At 45.6% G+C, this 18,009-nt stretch overlaps 1 protein-coding gene across 2 annotated transcripts in view; it reads left to right on the forward strand.

Moving 5' to 3' along the window:
- The first annotated feature begins 1,185 nt into the window (after positions 1-1,185).
- LOC144178926 (membrane metallo-endopeptidase-like 1) overlaps positions 1,186-18,009 on the forward strand; it is a 33,168-nt gene continuing 16,344 nt past the window's right edge. Inside the window, exon 1 of one of the 2 annotated variants that reach the window (XM_077707074.1) lies at positions 1,186-1,312. In XM_077707074.1, the coding sequence (XP_077563200.1) occupies positions 1,196-1,312 (117 nt within the window). In that variant the 5' untranslated portion in view covers positions 1,186-1,195. Of the gene's footprint in view, positions 1,313-17,511; positions 17,929-18,009 lie in introns of those variants that run through there. The other variant, XM_077707073.1, reaches the window with a different exon arrangement.

An 18,009-nucleotide genomic window follows, 5' to 3' on the forward strand; every position in this document is an offset into this window, starting at 1 on the left:
GGCACAGATGTAACAAAAATGTTTTTGTAGCGTGAGCTACATTGGCCGAGATTGAGCAGTTTCGCGGGGCTCATGGAGAGCCGGGCTGCGCATGCGCGAGGAGCAGTCACGTCATACTGCGCACAGAACGTTGCTCGCTGCCCGGCGTCTCTCACACACCGCACGCGCCCAGCGTCTTTGCAGACCTCAGTTCCGCACGTGGCAACCCGGTCCACTTGATGATCATGCGAGGGGTGGCCTGGTGTAGAACCGATGGCTCGTGCGTCGCGGCTCGTGCGCTGTGGGACCGGCTTTGCTCTGTGGCGATTGGTGACGCTGCACCGGATCCGCGTGACAAATATACATGTGTCACATAATGCGTACACCGTGTGTGTGTCATTGAAGCAGCAGTAAGCATGATAACAAAGCGAATCCTAGACAATCAGGAAAGCTAAGAATAACCAGCGGAACCTTAGATCACGCTACGTTTATCCTGGCATAGCCGAGCTAAGCCACTGCTAATTTCTTTCCACTTGGATAGTTATGGGAATCTAGATGAAGTCCCCGTGTTATTTTGGAGGGAAACATAACCACGCTAGGAATCATTCCCCCTCCTCTACGAAACCCTAATAATAAATTTTGTTGTGGTGTTCGCAATCGAGTTTCGTTGCCTGTTTGAAAACCGAGGAGTGAAAACGAGAATTCAGAATGTCTTGTACATTCTTGTCCCAACAGAAATGCGGACAACACGAATGCATGCCGTCGCTTCTCCGTGGGTAAATGCCCACGCCCGCATGACATACCTGCGCCAAAAAATGACCCCAAGTGATAGGAATAATACCATACCAGTACAGGTGTGGGTCATCTGGTTTAGGCAAGTATACCTACATACGGACAAAGGACACACGCCAAGCTGTGCTTTCGGTTCATTCTCCAGCTACAATAATCGTACGGGAGCTGATGTTTTCAGCTTGTAGCACGTTGGAATTACAGTGAGTAGTTTTTTGGCGGTTGCATTATTTCTAAAGTAACAATCAACAGATTTCAAAAGCAGATGTTTGTCCGACAGCTCGTAAAAGTTGACGCACTATCGTGGTTGTTTCTTTCTTATGCAACTGATTTAAGCTTGGGATTTGCCTTTTGGGTGAAAGACAGTAGCGAAATGGAAAAAAAAAATTATGAGTTGTAACCTTGTCTTCCAGCGGCTGGAAGGCGGATGACTCGAGACCCAACCGATATCTGGGACAGGAATAAAACGGCGCCCACCCTCCCACTGGGTGGCGAAAAAAATCGCACAGAAAGATCACGAAAGTTTGAAGACCACACGACACAGGTAGGTTTGGGTGTCCCTACAGGATACATACTGATGAAAAACCAGATTTTGAAGCCATTTTTGTAGTGGTGTTTTATGTCGCTAGGGATCGCGGGGAAGGTATGCAAAAAATGTACCGCGGTTGTCCGGAGAATTGAGATCAGGTGCTCAAATACTCCTTATGACCAAAACAAAATTGAGCTTTATCCGGAAGGAAAGGTAACACTATTTGTAGGTTCGACAAATCGTCTCACCGACTGAAACAACTGACGCGGTATTGTCTCGCTCGTCCTCCGCGCCGTTGCGGCGAAAGCCAGCAAGGAGTTATCAATCCCGTTTTCGCCCGCTGTTCTTGATGGTGTAACTTCCGTGCTAGAGCGCGTCTAGGTGCCGGTGGCGGTGGTTAGGATGGTAGAAGATAGCCGATCGACGCGCCGACTTGAAACCCCTCGTAAACGCCGTTACGAGATGTCGCGAGTTGTGTCCAGCCGGACGTTCACCACTTCAGAGGCCAGAGCAATAGACTTATCGGACGGGGTTTATTCGGCCCGGATGAAAGGAAGAAATGACGCTGAGGATGATTGCGCCAGGTTGGGGATTGTGGATTGAGGTTAGAAGTTGTGGCTGGGATGTGATGGTGACTAGCCGTGCAAATGACCGCACCAAAACTTGGTAATTCGACAGTAGTGTAGTGCAAGGTGTGGTCCTGGTGTGGTCTGGATCCGGGCGAGCTTTACTCAACGCAGTATGTAGCTACGCCAACCAAGACTTGCCTCTCCTGGTCTTCGTGTCTGCGCTGGGCTTTGTGTCTTCGTTCAGTCCTCGTTTTTTGTGCGCTCAAGTTACAGCTATGAATTGTCACCAACTAGCCCACCTTTCAGTGTTATTGCCTCGCCTGCCAGAAGTGGCATGGGGTGCATATCCACACGAGGATTTCTTCGTTATTACAAGTGCGCATCTTCTGCACGCAAATCACTCTATATCTGCGCTACATCTAAGAACAAAAGGATGCCTAGACGTATAATCAGAACATATGCTTCATGTGTCGCGCTCAGCCTAAGCGCGAACAGTCAAGGGAAGCGTCACCAAGGATCCTTTCTGGACAGACGGGTTCCCGTCAAACTGTTGATTTCATTTCGCACAATATGCTCGGTGCGCTACACCCGGATGGCAAAGGAGCCATCCCGGTGATTTAAAAGCAACACGAGAAGAGGCCGTCATTGTACGGTTTTAGTCGCTGCACATGAACAGCTTCGGACCCACGACGTCGGCGTCTCGTATGGATGTACACGTATGCCAACATCATAAAAACTGGGATTAGCGCTTTAAAGAACAGGACACACGTAAGAGAAAAAATAGACAGGACTGGCGCTATTTTTTCTCTTACGTGTGTCCTGTTCTTTAAAGCGCTAATCCCAGTTTTTATGATCATGAACCAACTAGCCCAGCAACATGTTTTAGTATGCCAACATAGTTCCCAGTTGATACTTGTTGCAGAAATCGGTAAGGGTTGTGGTATCTTGAGAGAAATTTTGACGAAAGTTCGGTGTGGGGCACGGTACCAAAAGCAAAGCGGGTGACCCTTTTTCGGAAAGTTAGAGATGCGATGAAAGCAGGCAAAGGACGGTCGTGACCAGCGTCTCCCGTAAGGTTACACCAGATGACGCTGGCCTCCCCACACCACCCCCGAGGGGCCGACAGAGGAATTCACTCACAGATACCGCAGAAGCCCCAGTCACGGTGGTTATACGTTCTCTGCGCTTGGAGCTGGTGGCGTCTTCATTATGGAGATTGAGACATTGTACGATTCTCGTTGCGTTAAGTATTACTCTACTTACTCTCCACTGCTCACCGTTTTTAAAAGAGAGCAACTACGCAAGCCCTGTAACACTCTCAAAAAATGATACACGCTAGTTTATTTCAACCAAGCTGTGCCCAGTGATGAAAGCTTCGCGGTACATCGGTCCCCACCTCTACGTGGGACCCTCTAATTTTCTGTTCCGAGCTTAAGACCGTCTCGTGGTCAAAGGTGTGCCTTGACGTAATCTCCCAGAAGCGAGTTGGGCCTAGGGAGCTTTTGCGTATAGCGAGAGATATTCGGTAGCGGGTGCAACGGCCACTGCATCAACTCTTGCTTATTGCCTGTTGCCGTCACCGGTAGGCGTTAACGGTGACGTCAATAGAGCTGTGCTTTTAATGTGCTAAAAATTGTTAATAGCCATGGAGTCGCGTATTATTACCCTTTCTTCCCTGTATGCTGCGGTTAGTCCTAGATCCAGCCCCTGCACAGTTACTATCGTTGGCGGGAGAGGTCTCAGTGCGGCTTTACTCGTATTAGACATGCGTTGCGGTAAAGACTAACTCACTCGCCCGAGAAAAGAGGTCGGAGTTTCGTCGAAAGCTCATTTGCCATTCCTATGTCGTCCCAGCAGCTCCACTACATCCCCGGATCCAGTGTGAAAAATTAAATTGGGATAACGTCCGATCGTTCACTCACTAGGTTAGAAAACTGCAGAGCCCACACGGTTTGCTACCGCTCGCTTCAGTAGGACGTGTCGTCCAACGTACCGTCCCCATATCGACGTAATCCAACAGCCTTACCTGAAGCATGCCAAAACTTTCTGTGAAAAAATTGGCTAGAGCGTGTCAGTTGAATTTTGCTTGGCGTAGATTAAAAATATTCGGCCACCTTCACAACTTAGATGCCAAGGCGAAGGAAACAGCGAAGCTGGTTGCCTGCGTTGAACACCGCGACGCGCACTCCCCACACATGCTCGTCGGCTCCTTGCCTACTCGCCACTTCCCCACGGACTTCTTGGTCTAGCGTTTCCTCCTCTCCAGTTTGCTGCGCCGAGTTTTGTGTGACTCAAGGCACGGCTGGAATTAAATCTTACGCCATGTTCAGAATACCGATGTAACAGCCATATTGTGCGCTATGTACGTAAAAAGCGGCGTTTTAAGCAGTTCGGTTGGCTGAGACGTCAAATGACGTCATTATTCAAATATATTACGACAGTTGCGACAACAGTCGGAACCCGGCCTTAGACACCTGTGCTTTTAAAAGTCTTATGGCCTTCATATATTTAAAGAACACTGCTTATATTGCCCACAAAAGTAGTTTTCCAGCATTAACTTCGTGTATAACTGTGAAGCAGACGTCAGGAGAAATTTATGTAAATATTGACCTCTGTTAAGGCGCCTCTCCGCAGTGCGCACTTCAATGACGCCTACTCGCCAACAAGAATTGAATTCATCGGTTGCAAGGACACAAACACAAAGCAGCGCTAAATAAACCCAGCAGCACAAGACCCAACGATGCAACCAGCGACATAACTAATCGAGAAGTGTTGCTCGCTCGCATTCTAACTTGAAGAGAGGAAGCTTGGAAGGCCAAGTATTTCTCGGATAGCAAGGCTATAACCGTGGTGGATTTTCAGCTATCTGCTTAAAGTTGTTTTAGAGGTTCATCTAGTGTGTTTGCAACTTATGTTTTTGAAAGAAGGCTCATTGCAGGGTTTTACTGGGAGCTTGAGGACAGAGTGTCCGTTTTCATTAGTACTTGCCACTCTCCCTTACGACTGCAGGCCAAAAAACTACCTTTCAGGTATATACTTACAAGCACACAAGCTCACACGCGCGTGCGTGCGTGCGTGCGTGCTTGTGCATCTGCGTGTGTGTGGGTGTGTATGGGGGGGAGGGTGTGTGTGCGCGTCTGCGTGTGTGTGGAGGGGTGTGGGTGTGTGTGCGCGTCTGCGCGCGCGTGTGTGTGTGTGTGTGTGTGTTTGTGTGTGTGTGTGTGTGTGTGTGTGTGTGTGTGTGTGTGTGTGTGTGTGTGTGTGTGTGTGTGTGTGTGTGTGTGTGAATGGGTGGGTGGATGGTTGGGTGGGTGGGTGCGGGTGTGTGTGTGGGTGCGCGTGTGCGTCTGCGTGTGTGTCTGTGTATGTGTGTGTGTGCGGGTGTGTGCGCGTCTGCGTCTGCGTGTGTGTGTATGTGTGTGTGTGTGCGTGCGTGTGCGTGTTCGTCTGCGTGTGTGCGTGTGGGTGTGTGTGGGTGTGTGCGCGTGTGGGTGTGTGTGCGTGTTTGTGCGTGGGTGTGTCTGTGTGTGTCTCCGTGTGTGGGGGGTGTGTGTGTGTGCGTGCGTGCGTGCGTGCTTGTGCGTGGGGGAGGGTGTCTGTGTGTGTGTATGTGTGTGCGTCTGCATGTGCGTGCGTGTGTGTATGTGCGTGTGCGTCTGCGTGTGTGTGGGGGTGTGTAGGTGTGTGTGTGTGTGCGTCTGCGTGTGTGTGTGTGTGTGTGTGTGTGTGTGTATGTGTGTGTATGTGTGTGTGTGTGTGTGTGTGTGCGTGCGTGCGTGCGTGCGCGCGTGTGTTAAATGGTGGAGCGTCGAAACTAAAAAATTTGGTAACTGGAGCAATGGGTGCGAACATAGCCTAGAACACCCATTTTGCGGGTACGGTAAAGGGACCCTGCAACACTTTTTTCAACTTTTTTTGCAAACTTAAATGTTTGCAGAACGTAGTCAACCAACACATCCAGTGCTTAGATCATGGGGTCGCAAAGTCTATTAGCCAAAAATTACTGGTTTATGCCAATCAGATAACTTAGAAACTTGGTCAACAAATTCTCTCTTTCCCAGTCTTGTGGTTCTTCTATCACTTGAATCACGTCATTACAGTGGTGTAGCGGCTATTGGCTGGCTTTCCCTCAGTTCCAGCAATGAATGCATTCGATAGCCCCTCTAAAAAGAAATCCACAAAAGAAAAGCAGAAACGAAAGGCGTATCTGCTGCGACGAGCTAATCAAGCAGTTCCGCTCTGTGCTGGCGTTAACTGCAGCTTTCACAGTGATCCCAGACGCGAAAGAATCAGTGAGAGCGTTTATCGTAAGTGTTCCAGAGTCACTGTAGGAAACGAGGGTTTTAACAAGTTTTGTGCGCATGCTCACCTAGGCCGCCATCTACTCATGCCGAAAAAAAATTGTACCACCTCACCGCTTACAATACAACTCAAGCACAGAACGTGTCCACCTCATAAACTGATACACTGTGGGTACCGCTGTCTCGCGCTGCCTAAATTCTAATCCGGCCCTGCCTCTGACAAACCAAAACATAGCACCGGCGTGTCGATAGTTAAAAACTCACTTCCCCCTTTTTTCATAATCTCAGTACCAAGTTTGTGTGTTCTCTCTTTTTTTATTTTCTCCTAATACATGCATGGATGTCTGGATACATATTGGCTAGTAATACATCAATTAAAAACTTATCAGAAAGAAATCAGTCGTTATGCTACGTACAATCGCATGTTTGAAGGAAATGAAGTGGTACTTTGTCAACAAAAAGCACGGGTAGGAATAGAAAAGACGCATTCAGGATAAATTACAGTGCTATGAACAAAGGCTTGGTTCTAAGCAGACAAACGAAACTATGAATAAGAGAGACGTGTCTTGTTTACATTGCAATAAAACACATACAGCAGACCACAGGTCAGGAATGAAGTACATCGTCAGTCCTAAAAAGCTACTGGTACGATTTCGTCCCCAATACAGCACCAGTGAACATCGTGTACAAGGCGTTAAAAGTCGATACAATTTTCAATTTTTTCGTACCTTTTGTTCATCGATGTGTTGGATAATGTTCGATGCGAAAAAAAAGTCTTTCAAAGCGTGATCTACCCTGGTTTATCGTAAAACTGATGAGGGAAGATCATTCCAAACATTAACTCCGACGTATTTGAGGCGTTGTTGTCCGTATGTGTTATGAGAGAGGTATGAAAACTCTGCCCTCGGAGGCAGAACAGCTACTTGTTTCAAAATGCTGTCGGGCTTTGGTCAGAGAAAAACAAAAAGGTTTCTTCCTCAACCTGTATAAATGGGGCTTCCAGTTTAACGTATCGTCCAGCAATTCAGCTAGATATGAAACCGCACCGACATTTTCTATTGCTTTGTCATTGACATTGAGCCTGCCCATTGTGTAAGCTACAGATTTGTAGAGGGATCTAAAAACTACATATTTGGTTTTGTCATTGTTCGAAGTAAGCCTATTTGTCGTGAGCCGCTCCCTGATTTTTAAAAATCTGTGCTCCATTACGTAAGGACGGGGTGGTGAAAAGCAGCGCTTCGTCAATTGCGTACATTACAGCACTACTTTAGGAAGGCAGTTAGTTAAATCAGTGATATATAACGTAACAAAAGAATTGTGGTTGATTCTTCTGTCGTAGGAATCGCTAAAACACGAAAGTGAAATGTGCAGCGAAATCTGCAGCTAAGCATGATTTGCTGGTCGGCGGCTGTCTTGTGGGTGTGCTTGGCGGGCGACGTCCTGCTGGTGGGGGTCGCCTCGGCAAAAGTGTGCAGGCGTGATTTCCGTGAGGAATATGAAGTCAGTGAAATCGTGGTGTATCCCGGCATAAAACACTTTCGTGTTAAAATATAAACCCGAAAACGAACAACCCTAAGTATGGCGTACTTTATGGTTCTAATGGTGGCTTCCCCGCAAGAAGACCCCATGTGCAGGGTTGCAGCCTTTACAGGCAGCTTACTTCGTTGTACTGGCGTCATTTCCGCGACGGATATGACGTCACTCAAATGTTTGTGCATTCAGGAATAAAACACTTTCGTATTAAAAAACATGGTCACGAAATGGAGCCCTGCTGCACTCCCGTACAGACTGGTCTCAAATTCGAAACATGCTTGTAGATAACTACAGTTTGGTATTTTTCTATTAATTTCTCTTTCTTTCCTTCCCTGATGTGTGCTTTTCCCTGGATGGCCCAAAGCGTCTGGGCTGGCTGTTCGGGTCTTTCGGGCTCAAGACGGCGTTCCTCGTCGTTTTGGGGCTATTGTTGATCATGCTAGTCGTCGGTCTGGTGCTGTTCTTGGTGAAGGCAATGCACAGTCCGGACACGACGGAAAAGAACAAAGCCCACCCTGTCTGCTCCACGGAAGGCTGCAAACGCCACGCACAACTCCTGACCCTTGGCGAAGCGAGAAACGAAAGCGCATGCGATGACTTCGCCCAGTACGTGTGCTCGAAATGGCAGAACCCTTACCGTGAAGTCAGCAACAACGTCCGCGGACAGGTATTGGTACTGTTTCTGCCTTCTAGTTAATCCTGGGAGGATGTACAGAAGGAACACGGCAGGAATGTTTTGTACCAAAGATGTAGTGCGTTGCTAGTTTGCCTTGTGTTAAAAACTGCACTGCTTAAAAAAGTTCTGTACAAAGGGTTTTGACCTCCTTGCGTACACAAAGCCATTGAGAACCGAGCATACCATTTCGAACCGTTCGGGGATACACTTTTCCTTTAAGTTCATTTACGACTACGGGAAAGACCCCAGTAGTTTCAGAAACATGTTCTGTGCTCGCCAATAGGGCACTTTTAATTTAAAACCGACCGGATGAATGAATTTAATTTTCGACCACACTAACCATTACCGTTCTCCAAGAGACCGCTGTAACTGCCTTGGAGGTAGGATGAAGAAGGCATTCATTTAGTAGTCATGCTGTGATTTCAAAATGAATGTAGAACACCCGGGTAATTTTTTTCCACACCGTCATTCATTACGCGTATTCCGCTGTGATAAGCTGTTCTGAAACATAATTTTGAGACGAGAAACAATCAACTAGAGGTAAACCAGAGCTGCACCGGGTAACCCGGGAATCAAAAGTGAGCTTAGTGGACAACACTGCATGAAACGTTTTTTCATGCATATCGTTGACTCTCTTTAGTTCGTTTCGCTCAGTTGAGGCTACGAAGCACGGGGTGAAGTGCTCCCTTCTATCTAGGCGCGGTAGTTTTTTTGTATGTTACAATCGTTGTTTGCCCCTTGAGGCGAAAATCTTGGCCCTGTGGTCAGCCCACTACTGGACAGAAACAAATTTTTACGTGCGCGCATGGAAAAGAAGGAATCAAACTCACTACACAATTGACCACTGCCACTTATATGTAGGAACCCACGTGAAGCGAAGCTACAATTGCACCCCGCTCCAAATTCGTAGCTCACGAGGTGTTTTTCGAATGATTTCTGTGCAAACGATAGGCCATGCTCTCGCAATGCCACGCGAGTTTGTTGTGATTGTTGTTTGGGGTAGCAGTGCTCAAATCGCTGCTCGTCTGCCACTCCCTAAAATTAGGGCTCTATTCGGTGCCTGTCTTCGTGCGAGCGTAACGCGCTTTACCCACTTCGGACATTTAGCGCACGTTCACACGCATAGTACAATACACCAATTCATTGAACGCAGTTTGAACTACAGAATTTCAGCTTTGAAATTTCAGCTTCAAAAACTGCCCAGAAGGCATTTTTTACCGGAGGGGACAGGAAGTTAGTTGATACATAACATACCCTCTGTTAATTCTTCTGAGCAGGTACACATGTATGCGTGTATGTATATCTGTAGGTATATATAACTGTATCTATGCGTGTGTACATGGTTGTGTGTTTATATAGCATGTCTGCATATTGCGTCAAACTTTATATAAAGACCAACGTGTGGAATGAGAGAGCTTGTTTTCTAGTTTTCATATTTTGGTTCTTCCAATTGCACGTCTTTTAGTGTGCTTGACATCGTATATTTTTTATTTCATGTAGGCAAAGCGCAAGCGCACGATGTTTCTGCCCTGTTTGCCGATATTTGTATTTGTTCGTATTTTTCCTCTGTGTGGAGAAGGAAAGTGATCAAGCTGTTTCTTTAGCTTTTTTTTCAGTCTCCTCCATTACTTTTGGATGGAACATGAAATAACTATTATTATTATTATTATTATTATTGCCTGCCCCCCCTTCGACACCTGAGCTCAACGTGACGATGGCGACCCCTTCCACGCAGCGAGTGGACCTTTCATCCTTTGCCACTGTTGTGGCGAAGATAAACGCAGCGTCTACGCTTTCAGCGAACGAGCAGCTGACCCCAGCCTCTTCCGAGGCTTGCCTTTTGTTAAATGATGCATCCGGCAAGCCACCTTCCAACGACTCGGCCCAGTCAAACAAACGCAGAGGGAGTGCAGTGTGTGTGGGTGCTTCAGATGAGTGTAGCATCTCCGTCGTTCGTCCATCTAAGCGTCCGAGACACATCTTCGTGTCTAAACTGTCACCGTGCACCACTTCAGCCCAACTGACGGAGCATCTTTCGACGGTACATGTCATACCTCTGGCTTGTCAGCGGCTGAAGACCAAGTACAGTTCATATTCTTCCTTCTGCATTACGGTCGATGAGGACTCCTTCGAGTGTTTGAGCGATCCTTTGTTCTGGCCGAAGGGCTGCCTTTTCAAACCTTTCCGCGGAAAGCTGCATCCCGAAATGTTCTGTTCCACTGATGTCCCACACGATGAAAAGAACTAACAACAGGGTGGACATTTACTATCAAAATGCGCGCGGCCTTCGCACTAAAGCGTCCGAATTTTTTGCTAATGTACTTTCCTCAAATTTTCCAATTATTGTAATTTCTGAATCCTGGCTCTGTAGCGACATTAGCTCAAATGATTATTTCCCTCCAAATTACCACGTTTTCCGCAAAGATAGGAATTTTACTGGGGCTAAACAAAAGGGAGGGGGCGTATTAGTTGAGGTCGATTGTGGTCTTCTGTGTAAGAGGCGTCAAGACCTTGAGGGCGACAATGAGTGTGTCTGGCTGGACATCCGACTGACTGGGGGCGAGAGGCTCTTAATAGGGGCGTTTTATATTCCCCCCGATGTTCCTATTTCTTCGTTCAATGAGCTACTTACTTCTGTAGAAGAAGTTTGCGCTTCACACCAAAATCACCATTTTATCATTCTAGGGGATTTCAATGCACCTGGTGTACAATGGGACAGTCTAACTAACCAGCATTACAATTATTACGTACAGCAAAAATCTCGCATTGTTTTAGACTTCCTAGATTTCACATCCATGGCACAACTGAATAACATCAAAAACTGCTCCGAAAATATCTTAGACCTCTGCTTCTCAAACATACAGAACGCGCGAGTATCAATGGTGGATATCTCTCTTGTCAAACCCGACAAGCTTCATCCTCCATTTTCAGTTTCGGCTCCCGTTTCGATTCGGCATTGTGGTACCTCACTAAAGTATAATGAACTCTCTCCCTTCTGTTATGCACGTGGGGATTACATTGGCTTGTATAGCTTTTTTTCTTCGTTTGATTGGTCGGAAATTCAAGAACTTCCTGATTGCAATGCACAGGTCGAACGGTTCACCGAAATTGTCAAAAGCGGTATGGACCAATTTATTCCCAAGTATAAACAAAACCACTCCAAGCACCCACATTGGTTTTCGAAAGAACTTCGTACGACTCTTAAATTAAAAGACCGCTGCCACAGAAAGTATAAGAAAACCGGGAGTGACGAATGGAAACAGAACTTCTGCTCTTACCGTAAATTATGTAAAAACCTTTATGAGCGGGACCAGCGCTCCTATCTCGATTCTGTAGAGAGTAGTGCGAATTCTCAGCCTGAAACATTTTGGAGATACATCCGGTCCCGTAAGAACAACTCACATGATCTTATCAATCTTGTAGATTCCTCTGGGGAAGAAGTTCATAATGTCGCCAACCACTTTGCTCAGCACTTCAGTGCCACATGCGGCCAGCGTGACGTCTCTGAAATGAACATATTGTTAAATCGCGTACAAGGCTCTAGCTTAGTGCTTTTGGACGAGCAGTTGGTTTTGGAGAGCCTAAAGCGCATGAAACCGTCATTGTCGTGTGGAGCTGACGTAATACCTCCAGCTATTCTCAAAACATACGGCAGCATTTTTGTACCTGTTTTGACGGTGATATTTAACCAGTGTCTAAAAACAAACGTGTTCCCTCTCGCGTGGAAAATTTCTCGAGTGCGTCCTATTTTCAAGTCAGGCTCCAAATCGGATGCAACAAACTACAGAGCAGTTTTTCTCCTTTGTGCTTGTTCCAAGCTGTTTGAGACAGCGCTGTACAAATTACTGTCAAGTTCTGTACAGAATTTTCTTGTAAGTAAACAGCACGGCTTTATATCAGGAAGGTCGACAACAACTAATCTCTCCTGCTTTATGGAGCAGGCCTCGGCAGCCATTTCTGAGAGGGGCCAGCTCGACGTTGTCTACTGTGATCTGAGCAAAGCATTTGACGTTGTCTGCCACACGCTGTTACTTAAAAAGCTTTTACAGGTAGGAATTGATACACCACTAGTGGCATTGTTGGGTAGTTATCTAGATAACCGGTTCAGTTTCGTTAGCGTTAACGGGCAGACGTCTGCTCTGTACAGATCAACAAGCGGTGTGCCTCAAGGCTCAGTGTTGGGGCCTCTCTTGTTCTCCATTTTTGTTAACGATGTGTCAGCCGCAATTAAGATGTCTTCTTTCCTTCTTTACGCTGACGACATTAAAATATTCAGACGGATTGAGTCCATTAATGACTGCATTGCCCTGGAGCAAGATATATCCTCATTTTCCAAGTGGTGCTCAGACAATAGATTAAATCTTAACTCTACAAAAACAAAGGTCATGTCTTATAGCAGGAAAACGAACCGCACTTTATTTTGCTACAGTATTAACGGCGGTTACTTGTCTAGAATCGAAGAGATCAGAGACCTCGGCGTGCTTTTCGACAGTGCCTTAACTTTCTCACCTCATGTCACTCAACTTACTAGGCGGGCGCTACGCTCTCTTGGGGCTGTATGCAGGTTTTCTCGATAATTCCGGTTTCCTTCTTCCTTCTTAAAACTATTCAGAACGCTTTGTATTCCGCAACTAGAATATGCTTCTGTCGTTTGGAATGGAACCTGTAGTTTCAAATGTCAACTTATAGAGCGTGTACAAACCGAATTTTCTTCAATATTTAGGCATCGTTTTCCTTCGGAGCCTATCCCTATAACTGTTTCTCTAAGTTCCCGGTGGACCCACTCAGACCTTCTTTTCATGTACAAATTGCTTCATGGTATTATTTTATGCCCGGAACTACTTGAATCAATCAGTTTTCGCGTTCCACAAAAAGCTACAAGGCTCGCCCACCCTTTTAAAGCAGCTGGAGCTCTCAGCACACGTTCTCCTCTTCAAAGGATGCAGCATCTGCATAATGTTCACTCCGAGAAGCTCGATATCTTTCAGCGTCCTCTTCGGGAGTTTTTGGCCGGGTTGTCAGCTCTGACACACTAGGTTCATCTTGGCAGTGCTATTTTTCTTCACTTATCGTCCTGACGTGTGCATTGACTTCACCGAGCTTGTTCTTGTTCCTGGTTATTCGTGTATTGTGCTGATACTGCGACTGTAATTATCGTAGAATTTTTCTTTTTCTGCCGTTTTTATCATTCAAAGTTGCCATGTTCACTTCATGCGTCCATTTGAAACTGAAAATGTACGCTTCCCAAATCTTGTAAAAACTTTCTTCTTTTCACTCACCCTTCCGTATAGTTACGCTTATTGTTAGATGTCTTCTTGCAACTGACCAGACATTACAGTTTCTATTGATTGTGTAATGTTGCCTAAAATTACACTATGGTATTTTTATTCTTCTTTGAAGTTGTAGTCTCTTCTTATTTTTTGCTCACTCACTGTTCTTTTGCCAGCTGTTGATGCATTTCATTGCTGTCTTATACCTTGTCTGTGCGCCAGCACGACTTGATTGTGTAAAGTCGGTTGGATTGCACTATTTTATTTCTAATCTTCTTTGCCGTTTTTGTAGGTCTTTCTTTCTTTTTTTTTTTGCTCACTGAGTGTTTATTAGCAAATTGTTGATGTACTACAGTGCTGCATTTTCCCCTCTGAGTGCTCCAGCGCGAAGGCCTCCGCTGTTCCTGGGCACTATAATAAACATTGATTGATTGATTGATTGATTGATTGATTGATTGATTGATTGATTGATTGATTGATTGATTGTTATTATTATTATTTTAACTAACACACTTACTGATGCCCTTTTTTTCATCACTGTCTCTTAGGCAATCATAGAGTGGGTCATGAACAGGGTTCATATCCCTGATCAGAAAACAGCAACCCATGACTTCGACACATTCGCCACACAGTACCTGAAACGTTGTTCGCACGAAAGACCATCAAACGATACGCCCGCTTTACACGCACTGCGGGACTTCCTGAGCAGCGGGCAGCTGTCCTTCCTCAAACCATCGCCGCCAACAAGTACGACCTACGCCGACGTCGTGAAGGCCGTCGTAATCCTCACGGGAAAGTGGCTCGTGCCTCTCTGGTTTCGCCTGGACGTGCTGCCCAATCGCCGCGAGAACAATGCGAGGGTCTTTGTCATCACGCCAGAGAGGCTCGTCTTGTCCTGGTGGCAGATACACAGAAAGATCATTGCGTCCAACAATTACAGCAACTACGTCGGCCTCTTCCGCCGTGCACTCTACGACGGAAGTAGCCTCGCCACTGCCGACTATCTGAAGTTCCTTGACAGAAGCGTCACTGTGCAGGCAAGTGAAGGAATTATCGACGTCTAGTTGCGTTTTAAGATTGTGCTCCAGGCAGCTAGTTGACTGTATGGCTGATTTTTTTAAAAATTACGATCTTTCCAATACGTGCGCTGTACGCTGCAATTTCAAACCAAAAATACGCTTGTGAGGCGGTTGCTGTACTATAGAGCGGAAAATGGGAGCAGCAACCACCATGGACTGTGGCGCTATTACTATTCCGTATGAAAGTACCGAAGCAATGTCCGAAAAGTGTGTCCTTGGAGTTTTATGGTCTTTGTTAAAAAAAGATCCTTTGCTTGCATAGACGCATGCACACGCAGGTGAAAAAAAAAAAATTGGCGGAATTCAAAGCTAATTACGCCCGCCACGCCATACAGCATGCACGCGCGTACCCTTTGAACGACCGCCGTTCCCGAAGCAGTAGCTGTCACTCGCAGCCCGGCCAAACTTTCACCTATTTCTGTAACTTCGCTGCTGCATCTCTTCTCTTTTACCCATCTTTATCTCTTGTTCCTTCCGTTCCTTGCTGGATTTGAAAAAAACTCCAACCTCCCACGTCAGTTTTGCAAGGGGACAGTTTAAAACCGGGTGAAGTTTAAACCAGTAGTCCCGTATCAAACTTGGAATAAATTTTGTGGTTTTTAAACGCAGTTTACGCATCATATTGTAGGCGTCACATAAGGACGAGCTCATTGAATGAACAGTACCGAAAGGGCGAAGCCACCAGTCATGACTGCATGCGCAACAATGGGGAAAATTGAGCGTCTATTTTTTTGTGGAAAAAAGTGTTCAAGTCTTGTTATTGAGGTATATGAACCGAACCCACAACCGTAGCAATTAAGTAATGCGGCTTGTGTATTAAAGACGATAGTCTTTCTTGGGCTACTTAGACACCGAAATTTTGGTCTCTCTGTCTGTCTGTCTGTGACTCGATTCAGCCACCAGGACAAAGTGAATGAGAAACTGCGCAATAGTGTTATATACCCGCAACCGAATCTAAACGTCCGGTGTTAATGTTCATACTTGTCAGCATTGCTGAACAAGAACAACACATTACACAAATGTAAGTCAGAACTTCGATGCATGAGTGATATTTTCAGTGTTCCTTTGAAAACCACGTATGCTTGGTTTTTGCGATAGCAAATAAAATAGTTTATTAACTGCAGAAAACCGTCGCCTCCTGTTGCCAGGGCTACCTGGCGGCATTTAAACAAACAAACGGCAACGGCAACGGAAGTTCCACTAGATAGGTTTGTCGTTCCACTTGGAGCGCTCGTGGAGTAGGACAACGTGGTTCTGTAAACGTTTTTAGTAAAGTGCCTCGATTCACACGTGTCTCCGCCGTACGGCATCGCTGGCATCGAGGCACTCGCCTTGGGGCAGCAGAACACGGTAAATTTAAATTAACCCTAGCAAAGCTCTAGCGTGTTATCTTGGGAGGACCGAGACGGGAGAAGAACAGCATGAGAGGTCAACGGGAAGGAGAAGGGAGGCATTTAATTGGCAGGGGCGCCAGTCGACTACCGTCTTTCGTCGGCATTTGCAACGAAAGGAGCCGATACGCGGCCAATTGTTTTGTATGGGAAACTACATACCGTGTTTAGCAATTGTAGGCAGCACTGCGCTGACAACACCAACCTGCCTCACCAGCGTGTGAGATCCCGACTGCTCTACAAGCTTAGGAGGGAGTGAGGGGGGGGGGGGAACTAGAGCAGAAAGCCATTTGATACTTTTACCATTGATGTTTCATTCCCATGATATATGGATACCACTGGTAGAAATAAAACGCTATTTTACCTATTTTTCGCGTACTGGAATGGTTTCATTACAGCGATGCCCTTTGCTCAAGGTCCTGAGAAAAATTGCTTGGATCTATGGGGTCGCGTAGATGAAGAATTGCATGCGCTCGCTGCAGAGCTCCTAAAACATGCTCCGTAGCTCTCACTATAATAATAGGATCTTTGGAAAAAAACGTACTGAGGTTGGCTACTACGATGACTCCGTCAATATGCCAAGTGTCATTTAACGGCCATGATTAGTTTGTTCACACTTCCGATGTAAACGTCACAGAATTCCCATCTGCAGTCAAAAACTTGGCGTTTACGGGGTGAGCATGAGTGCGGAAAACAGCTGTTACTCTTGTTTTATCAAAACCATCTCGAAACAAGCGAAAGTACTATTGACCGCTGAGTAACTCCATAATTACGACGAGTTTGCTTCATTTGTCATTATTGTTAAGTTCACAATAAAGTTGTAAATGTTGCAGTATTCCCATCCGCTGGTAATACGCAGCCATCTAAGGAGTATGGGTACAGAAAGCGGCTGTCTCTTGTTTTACGTATTTTCTATCGAAACAACGTATAATTGAATTATTTTACAATTAATTCCATGGACGTTATGTGCGTTTGTGTATTTGAACAATATAGCAAGGCACGATACCTAACTGAAAGGCCATTTTCCCTCTAATACCATTTGGCCGCGAGGGCATATTGAATGAATGAATGAATGAATGAATGAATGAATGAATGAATGAATGAATGAATGAATGAATGAATGAATGAATGAATGAATGAATGAATGAATAAATAAATAAATAAATAAATAAATAAATAAATAAATAAATAAATAAATAAATAAATAAATAAATAAATAAATAAATAAATAAATAAATATTAAAAAAGACAAATAAATAAATAAATAAAATATGATATTTCGCCAATACGGCTGCTCTGGTCTTTCATCCTCACAGTGCCGGAAGATTTCGGAATTTTGCAGAAATATTCATAGAAAAACATGCAATGAACTACACCAACCTGAACGCTTTCTGCGTTTTTCTTGCAATAAGTAAATAATGATTTGCCCAAAATATACTTTATCCTATTAGTAACAAATTACGCCTAACCATTGTCATGGTTCAAACTTTTTTATCATTTCCGGACACAATGATTCATAAATTATTCAAATTAGCTTATATTGCACAGAATTTTTGTACACAAGAGAATGCTTTCACGACGTTTTGCGCTGAGCTGCTTTTGTCACGCGGTCACTATGTGTTGGCAATCAAATGTGGACCGGGTGCAACGCAGGAATTTGTCATCAAGCACCTGACTGCGGGTGCCATGGTGTCAATCCCGAAACCAGTGCACGGCATGTTGACCGACCTCAAAGAGTACGTGCCGCAGGTCTCGGGCTCTGACTGGGCCGCTGCTCTGCGAGAGGCCTTCGAGGCCAGCTATCTGGAAGGGGTACGCAAATTATATTCGCCGAGCATAGCGTGAAACGCGATGCAGATAAAGAAAATTCCCGCATTTCCACGAAGTGAATCA

Source organism: Haemaphysalis longicornis, unplaced genomic scaffold (assembly GCF_048455015.1).
Source record: "Haemaphysalis longicornis isolate Haplotype H1 unplaced genomic scaffold, Haemaphysalis longicornis Haplotype H1 scaffold_4, whole genome shotgun sequence".
Classification (NCBI taxonomy): domain Eukaryota; kingdom Metazoa; phylum Arthropoda; class Arachnida; order Ixodida; family Ixodidae; genus Haemaphysalis; species Haemaphysalis longicornis.